Source organism: Physcomitrium patens, chromosome 17, assembly GCF_059467195.1.
Source record: "Physcomitrium patens ecotype Gransden chromosome 17, ASM5946719v1, whole genome shotgun sequence".
Lineage (NCBI taxonomy): Eukaryota > Viridiplantae > Streptophyta > Bryopsida > Funariales > Funariaceae > Physcomitrium > Physcomitrium patens.
In genome coordinates, this window is record NC_143426.1 from 320,182 (window position 1) to 330,061 (window position 9,880).

General features: G+C 23.7%; 1 protein-coding gene across 3 annotated transcripts; it reads left to right on the forward strand.

Moving 5' to 3' along the window:
* The first annotated feature begins 5,433 nt into the window (after nucleotides 1-5,433).
* LOC112294341 (uncharacterized) lies at nucleotides 5,434-9,239 on the forward strand. 3 transcript variants are annotated; one of them, XR_016498069.1, is made up of 7 exons: nucleotides 5,434-6,099; nucleotides 6,283-6,402; nucleotides 6,707-7,051; nucleotides 7,204-7,328; nucleotides 7,469-7,595; nucleotides 8,384-8,646; nucleotides 8,857-9,239. XR_016498069.1 is itself a non-coding variant. In XM_024544653.3 (7 exons), the coding sequence occupies exons 1-7, from the start codon at nucleotides 6,034-6,036 to the stop codon at nucleotides 9,126-9,128; spliced, it is 1,272 nt and encodes a 423-aa protein (XP_024400421.1). In that variant the 5' UTR covers nucleotides 5,439-6,033; the 3' UTR covers nucleotides 9,129-9,239. The 3 variants fall into 3 exon arrangements, 1 of the variants encoding a protein (XP_024400421.1); XM_024544653.3 differs by having other exon boundaries at nucleotides 5,439-6,099; nucleotides 8,430-8,646; XR_002973306.3 differs by lacking the exon at nucleotides 7,469-7,595 and having other exon boundaries at nucleotides 5,437-6,099.
* Nucleotides 9,240-9,880: the final 641 nt, after the last annotated feature.

Consider the following 9,880-nt stretch of genomic DNA (forward strand, 5'->3'; position numbering starts at 1 on the left):
CATTTATGTTTTTGGATTAATAATTCATTGAATTACATGTACTAGCATACAAACAAAACTGAGTAACTTATAGTTGATTTTAGTGTTAATATTTAGATAGACATTAGAGCTTAAAACTGCACAAATAAAAAAAATAAAAAATAATGTGTATATATATATATATATATATATATATATATGTAATTGTGAGGTTTATATCATATTATTCTATTAATTTAATTTCCAACATTCATGTTTAATGTATTATTATTATTATTATTATTATTGATATGAAAGATAATGATTTTTGTTGAAGTTATGTTAAATGATTTGAAATTATTTTGAGACTAAAATTATTATAAAAAATTAAAATTAAATTGATAAACATCAAAAAAGATAAATATGGATTATACTTAGTACAAAAATTTATGAATCCATATTTATAAGTATATTTATAAACATTAATATATATATATATATATATATGTATATTTAGAGAGTTGTTAATGCCATACACCCCCCCCCTCTTGCCATCTCATGATTCACTCACTGTATCCTAATTCCCATTTCCAAACCCCTATTCTCAATCTTCACGAGAAACTACTTTTATTAGCAACAACTTTTTGAATTTCATTAAAATTTTATTTTATTTTACTATAATGTTTGAAATGAGAATACAAACTAGTTTTTGTTGGTTGAATGACACACTAATACATTGATATGAAATTTGAATACTATCAAAATTATAACAATTAGACATATTACATATGGAAATAGAATAAAAATAATTTATGTCACAAGTTACAAAAGCTCAAAGAACCTTTTGTTTAACACTTTAGAATAGTGTTAACCTATATTAGTATTCACATGAAGTAGGGAGAAAAAGAATAATTTTAAGAAAATGATATATTTATTTATATATTAAATGTGTTTTTTTTTCACAAAAGTATTCATTTATTTGTATTTTTTAATAAAAATAATGATAGATAAATATTGAATACTTTTATTTTCTCTTTTTTTTCTAATCAGCTTTTCTACAATCTATTGAAGTATTTATTAAATCAATATTATATACTTCTAGATATACAATATAATCTTAGTTTATTTTTTATTGGTTCCTATCTATCTTTCTCATTTTAAGGTATTTGGTGCAAATAGTAATAAAAGGTTATAAAATTTGAAGATTATTAGTGGTACAAAAGATTTATTAGATTTATTAATTCACATATGTGGAGTAATGTGAATGGGCATTGGAATTTAAGATACAAGTAACTTGTCTCTAGGATTGGAGAGCACCCAATATAGCAAAGGAGGGGGATGTGTGTGGTGTTAACAAAATGGAGGTGTGGTTTTTACAACTTCCTATACTTATAATAAGTATATTAAAAGTCATGTAAAAAGAGCAACTTAAGGCTATAAAACATATCACTTGTTACATGCATGCCCTTTATATACATAGAATCAATTTATTTTATAGGTAATATATAAAAATTAAAATAGAGAAATCATTAGTAATACTTTTTCATATTTAAAAATTAATTTAGAGATATTAAAAAATCCTATATATTTTTTTAAGAATTATTTTTTACCTATAAAATGCAAACAAAACTTTGTTTTAATTAACAAAAGATTATAAATTTTAATTGAGTTGTAAAAAGAATATTAAAATAATTCTTAATTAAAATAGTGCAACCTCTTAAACAAGAAAGAAAATGGTAAAATTTAATTATTATTTTATTAGGATGTATTTAAAATTTTAATACTAATTCTTTAATCATCTTAATATAAAAATACTTATAATTCTTTGATATAATATAAGTTATATTAATTTTAATAATATCAAATTCAACGGTTTTTTTAAAAAGGTGAAGATTTATTTAAGAAAATCTACCAAAAGATAAATATTATAAGTGATTGAATTTAATTTATAAGTATATACAAATATATAATATGTTTGCCAAAAAACCAAGCATAGAAATAATAGCAATGCTTCTTTGCTTATTTGTGGTTTAATTTGTAGCATTTAGAAAGGATTTCTAATATATTGGATTGTAAGGTGCTTCAAAATTAGTGAAATTACTTAGAAAATGGTTTGATAGATGCCTAAAGACTTATTGAAGCTTGAGTATTGGATTATGGCAATAACAAGACTTTGATGCAAGTTCAAGAGCACAAACAAGGAATAAGAGTGTATATAGAAGATGCAGTGTTGTTTAACAAAGTTAATGGGGAGACTTGAGAGGTTTTATATGACCATTGGTATAAAGGATTTTGAGTTTTTAACAACTTTATAAGAGCTATGCAAAGTCAAGGTTGGATTTGAGCAACTTGAGTTTTTAAAAAATAATGTAAATTTATATTTTAAAATTTTAAGTAAAATTTATAGAAAATCTATGAATAAAATTTTGTGGATTTATAAAAATAGTTATTTAAGGTGCGTATTATGAATTTAGATTCATATAAATAATCAAATCAAGAGAAATTGGAATTAAAGTAGATTAAGATACTTAGAATTGGAGATTTGAGGATTAATAAGGATTTCTAAGATTTGGAATAATTTTCTTGTTAAATTAAATTGAAAGTTAAAAAACTAGTAATTGACATAGAAACCAAAATTGCATAAAATTTTGGAGCAAATTGATGGTTCATGGAGATATTGAAATTCAGCACTCAAAATCAAGATTGGAGAAAGAAGGCTATTTGATCCCAAGTATTTTTTTTGACATTTTTCTTAATTGGTATATATGGTTCTTTTCAAATTTCTTTTAAATGTTTTCAACTATAAGATTGAAGATTGTACAAAGTTTCAAGCATAAGCAACTATTAAATAAGAAGTTATAAGGATTTTAATATAATATTGAATTTATTTAGGATTAATAAATATTTGTTAAAAATTAATTAGTATTGATTAAGGTTTCCATAAGAATCTAACAGAATTACTTTAAGATTTGATAGGAGTTTTTAGGATATTTTAAAGATTTTTTAAAACTTAATTAAGATTTATTAGGATTTAATTTGGATTTGTTTAGGATTTAGATAGAATTTTCATAAGATTTCTTTAAATTTGGTTGAGGTTGGTTAATGTCTAATTAGTACTATTTTAGAATTTGATTAGGATTTGGTAGGATTCAATTAGTTTTTTTAGGATTTTATTAGAATTTATTGAAATTCAATTACAATCAACTTAAGATTTAGTTAGAATTATATTAAAATTTTATTAAGATATATAAGAATTTTGTTAGGATTTTTTAAGGATTTTTTTTTAGAATTAAAAAGTTTATTTTAGGTTTTGATAAAGATTTTTTAAGGATTTTTTTGGAATTAACAAGCTGTATCTATGATTTATTTTGGATTTATAAGATGTTATTGGGATATTTTGGAGTTTTCTTAGGTTGTTTAAGATGGATAAAAGAGTGTCTTTAATTCCTTATGCAAAGTTCTTGGAGTATAAAACTTAATGTATAATTGTCTTCACAAACTTTTGCAAGTAACATGTTTTAGTATATTTATATAATATTGCACTCATGTGTTTATCAAATTATAATTTAGTGCTTGAATTTCTTGTTTTTAAGTTCAATAAACAGAAGCAATAGTACCTTATATAATATCTTATAAATAAAAAATTAAAATTCCAAGAATAAATAATATTTTATTTTATTTTATTTTATTTAAAAAATTATATCACAGACATTACAATTTATAATTTATATAAAAAAATTTAAACACCAAATCAAATATTATTTAAAGTGATTAATGTGTAAAATCAAAAATCGTATCATAAATAATATATTATTTTTATATAATTATATAAAAATTTGAATTTTTTAAATATCTATATATGAGTTTAATTAAAATCTGTAATTTAGCAATTACTATTGTTCTTCTACTAATTGATGACATTTATTATTAAAAAAGTATTAGATATTAGAGGTTTTTAATTATTCAAATAATTAAAAATATATATATTAGGTTTATTTTTATCTTTGGATTAAATATATAATTTTTGAGTAGGAGGATATCCTCCAATCAATATATGAACAAAAAGTCCAAGAAGACAACTATTCTCATTGTCTAAAAATATCAATTCAATAGTTCAATCTACTATTCATTTAATCCAATTTTACTTATAATATACATCATTTAATTTAATAAAAAATAAATTAAGTTTTTAGAAAAGTACTCACTTACTCAATGAATATGTATATATATATATATATATATATATATATATCATAAAAATAATTTTAAAATATTAAATTATTGATACCAGGTTGCATAAGAAATATACATACCTATTTAGTTAAATTAACTGTAATTACTATTGATTTTTCAGTAAATGATATTTTGCTTATAATAATTTAAAAAATTTAGGGTATAAAATTTTGAGTTCATTTAGTTAATATATATGTATATATATATACACACACACACATACATAGTTTGAGTTGATATATTTGTTTGTTTTTTTTTTTTTTTTTTTTTTTTTGTTTTTTTTTTCATATATGGAATCTAGATGTTCTTCCATAATTATTTCTTTCTTTCCAGATTTAATTTAAATTTTAAAATTAAATATTGATTTGTTTTTTTGATGACATATATGATCTATAAAAAAATTCCGAAAATGGTTCAAACATATATATTTATTTACACATATGAAGAACACTTGTTATTATATGAATAAAATTGATATTCACAAGTAATTTGACTTGAAAAAGTGGAATTCCTCATTCCATCACCTGAATATTTTAAATAATATCCTAAGCAAAAATTTGATTCTGAAACATGTTTTCAGCAGGGTTGATTATCAGCCCTGTCAAAATTTTCAAAAAAATTGTTTCAATCCATGTACAGAGCTAAGACTTTTTTTTTCTAGTTTTTACTTATAGTGATTGGACAAGCTAAATTTTATTTTCTATGGTTTAGATATTATGCTATACATATATTGTCAATTTGAATCAAACACTACCATGTTTACATAATAATTGCTTCAATTGATCTTTGAAAGCCATAGCTATTGAAGTCTTGAAAATTTTCATTTTTTTCAGATTTTATTGATAATAGAGTTACAATATTCAACATAGACTAAATGTCCAATTTTGTTTTTATAGCTTTCAGTTAATTAGTGCAGTACAGGTTTTCAAAATTGTCTCGTGAATGCTTTTTTAATGTCTAACCTGATGCTACATATGATTTTTAAAAAATAAAACTACGCGCTAGTTTTATATGCCATATAAACAGACAGATATTGAATTGCAAATATAGTGGATACTTATTGCGTTCAAAAATTAACACCACTTGCATGAAATAAATGTATCCGTACATTATAATACCAAAAAACATTAACTAAAAATCAACAATAATAAATTTTTCTTATACAATAAAGAATGCATTTATATTATGAAATATTTCGGTTCTAGAATGTATATATATAAATATATAAATATATTATATATATATATATATTCTAAAATTATATTCTAAAGAATATTAATAATTTTTAATAAGGAAATTTTCTTTTGATAATTGTGAAATCAGTATAGTACATGTTACTAATATCAAAATCACATCTCGAAAACAAGAGGATTTTAAAACAATTTTATGAAATCATGTTGTAAACTTGATGATGTACTCATTAATAATACAGGGATTTGCCTTCTTTTTTTCTTTTCTTTTTTTAATAAGATCATCTATTAAGTTTTTTCGTGTTTTTTGTTGTAACGATATTCAATTACATCTGTTCGGGTGTTGTATGATTTCGTCATCATACTTTAACAATACTCAACTATTTAGAAACCAAATCATCAGAGAAATATATGTGAACTTGATTGAATCAAAAAACTCTTTATTTATCCATCAGAATATGAAAATGATTGGGGACCATCAAACACTTGTATAATTTCTTAGAATGAAAAAACAAATAAAAAAATTGCTCGATAACACAAGGATTACACTCACGGACAACAGCACAATGTAACAAGTTCATGGATTGAATGTCACTCACACTAGAGTTTCTTTCATTAAAAGTTAAAGAGATTGTTGAATATTTCAACAAAAATGTCTCCAAAACCAACTATACACAAAAATACAAAGCTTCCTTTAACTATATTTTACACAGAAAAGGTAAAATGTATCATTCAATTTTTACAATAACAATAATTTGCAGAGTAATCGATTTCATCAATAAATACTGAAATAAAATCAAATTGATTGTTTGTGTTTTATTTATGTTTTTAATGGATTTCTCTTATTTGTTCTACTTTTTACCTAACAATATTTGCATGTGTAATATGTGGGAATGTTCAGTTTCAAATTAAAAACGGGAAGATATGTTCTGCAAGTAACAACCATATTGATAAAAACGATTCTCCCTACATGGTTGAAGTTTTGAATGCAAACAGAATATCCTCAATTGACAGAAAAGGAGTACGTTTCTTTGATCTTTTGGTGCAAAACTATATATTAGCAGTAGTAATTTTGCAGAGTGAATGTATTCAAAAACAAGTTTCTGAATTCTTAAAAATAAAATCATACTGTGGTTGGCATGTGTGTTTAATATGTTGATTTTTTTGTTTTGTTTTTCAAATCCATGAATATATATATATATATATATATATACATACATACATACATATAAGTGTGTGTTTCTATATTGGGTAAATTATTGGATGTATGGGTTTGAATTAATTAGACAAAAATTATGTGATTGCCTCAAATGTTGTTAATGAAGACTCTTGCAACTAGAAAGATCACAAATGTGGGATCTCAACTTCCAAAAGAAATTGTAGCTGTAGTGAGGGCAAGACTATCAAACCCATATGAAACAAAAGAGTCTTGTGTAACAAATGTAGTTGATAAATCATTGGCAATGCATTTAGAGGTGAAAGTTTTGGACTTTGTGTTGGATGAAACAAGTGTGACAAAAATGGATGAAGAAGCAAGAGTTATATACAACAAAATTGCTATGTCATGTGACAAGCAACGAATGCAAGGTTTATATTGTTTCAATACAAAAGGCAATCAATTGGAGCACTTATTGACTCAGATGGGAACTTATATGTTTCATTTTTCACTTGTAAGTACTCTCTAAAAAAGAAAAAGAATATAAATGTAAAAATAAAATATAATAAAATAAATAAAACGTCATAAATTCATGAACCAAAGTACATAGCGAATTATTATTAGTAGTATTGTATTTTTGACTTGGTGATATAATGTGATTAATAGATTGGCACAAAATATGGTGATGTCCCCGCTACAGTTTTACATGTGAATATAGCTCCACACAACACCTTAATACCAAAACATCATGTTCCACAAGTGTTACCCAGAAAGAAAGATTTTGCAAAAAGGTGATGTTCTTTGATATAAAATCATTTCATAATCACACATTCATTATACTCTGTACAGTGAAAATTGTTGTGAGGTTTGAAGAATACAAATAAAAATCTCATCAATTAATGATTGAATCCATAGCTTTACAACATTACAGGCTTGATATTAGCTCACAAAGCAATAAAAATGATGAGGTTAAGAATGAGGTTGAAAATAATGATGACAATCATCTTCATCCTGATAAAACCATTATTCATGTAACTACTTTAGATGAATTGGTACAAGTGAGTAACAATCTAATGAAGTTTCTTATTCAGTTTCTTTAATTCTCATATCTTTTTTCTTTTTCTATTTTTCCTTTTGTTTCTTTAAAATATATATATATAAATAATAAAAGTGGTTCAAAATTTTGTCTGAGTATAATCTTTGTGAGTGTTGATATGTTTTTGCATGATCTTCAAGTAAATTATTAAATTCATGGTTGAAACTTATTTATTTATTTTTCCGAATCCTATTATGTACCATATTTTAATTTTTTTATAACTTATTCACATTCATGTGGCATTTTGGAATAACTCTTAATTAGTAAATTTCTTATTATGATTATGATAGAATAGATCACAATTCACTAAATGATGTAATGTTTCATTTCTTCAAATTTTTATGATGTAATTGCAAAAAAAAAATTAAAAAGAAAAAGAAAATTAAAAAATTAAAAAAGGAGAGAACTAAGTAAACTCAGAGAATAAACACCTGCAAACATTTAATACAAATCTAAAAATGGCTATATTAGGTGGTAAAAGGAAAAGAGAAAAATTATCATATTTTTTTATATAAATGTTTATTATTTACATTCATCATTTGTATTCTTTTATTTTTCTCATTAAAAAAACCACTAACTGTTTATCTGGTGGTCAAAATATGTGTCTTTATTTTGTGGCTTTATAATGCAGCTTTGCATGTATGTAAGGTGTAATCGAGTAATAATTTACTTTGTATTAGAACCTACAAAACTTGTATCATCCATCATGGATGTGGTAATAAATATACTAATAATAATATGCTTTGACAGAAAGAAGAAAGATGAAGTAACATAAGAATATGCAAATAATATGTAGGTGAACACATGGTTTGCAATTGCCATATTTCTCGGCTATGCATTCAGTCCTCCTCTTCCTGCAATGCAAGTCTCTACTTCCCTTGCTCCTCCGAGGCCGGATTGCTATGTTACCATTGACGTTTACCGGAATGTTGTATTTTGGGAGATTATTTCTTTTGGGTTCTTTCTTTTCTCTACCATGGTTGCACATGGTTTCAAACTATTACTTGTACTTGGTATTCTTCCACTCTAACAATTTTATTAAAATTGTAAAATAGATATGAAAGAATCATCTGAAGTTGTACCTGTAAAACAGTAGTTGTATGTGCAAGTTGTACTTTATAAGTCTGTTAAAAAAATGGCAAGCATTGATAAAATGGGATTTTTGTAGGAAATGTACTAACTTTGATTTTTCTTCTGTCTTTTCATGTAATTCAATTTCAAAGGCAATGCACAACAAAGCATTGAAAATACAAAGACTGCTCTGGTGAATTTGAAGTTCTTGCAATTTGGGATTTGGACATGTTTAATAGGTACAATTATTGGTTCAATTTTCATGATAATTTCATTAATTTATTTTGTTCAAGTGAGATTAGGTAGCATTACATGTGGCAATCCATGGGCACTCACATGTGTGATAATACCCAGTGTTCTAGGTTTCTCAGGAGTACTTGTTTTCTCCTACACATTGGTTTTAGAGTCATTGCTTAATAAATAAATGACAAAATCTTAAGTTTTCAAATGAATATACGAAAATGAATATCATTAATAAAATGTTTAAGCCACTGAATCAAATATATAATGAAGAAAAATTCACTATTTGTATCAAGGATTACTTCGTAAATGTAGTTTGTAAGTGAATAAATAAATAAACAAACTAGAATGACAGATAGATTGATTAAATTAAGCTCTTGAATATCATTCAGTAATAGAATATGTTAAAACATGTTCTCTTTCTCTCTCTCTCTCTCTCTCTCTCTCTCTCTATATATATATATATATATATAATTTAAGAATTTGAAGGTAATGGAAAAACCAATTTTAAAATTTTAAAAACAGATAGTTTTTAAAACCTGCATTGACAATTATAAGCATATTATTAAAAAAGTATTATATTTTATATCAATTTTAATTTTCAATATATTAATAAACAAAATGTAAAAAAATAAGGATTAACATTGAAAGATACATGATAAATGGAATGATGCTGAGATATCCAAAAAAGCAATTATAAAAATTGAATGTTTTTAAATCTAGCATATTACTCATCATTTTATATACATATATACATACATACATACATACATACATACATACATACCAATATTTTGAATTTTACTGATAAAAATTTGAATATTTTCAATTATTTTTTAATGTTAAAATAACTCAATTTGTTTGTAACTTAATCATAATAATAAATGGATGTATCTGTTTTATTTTAGTTTGAATGAGTATTTAAATTTTATTGTA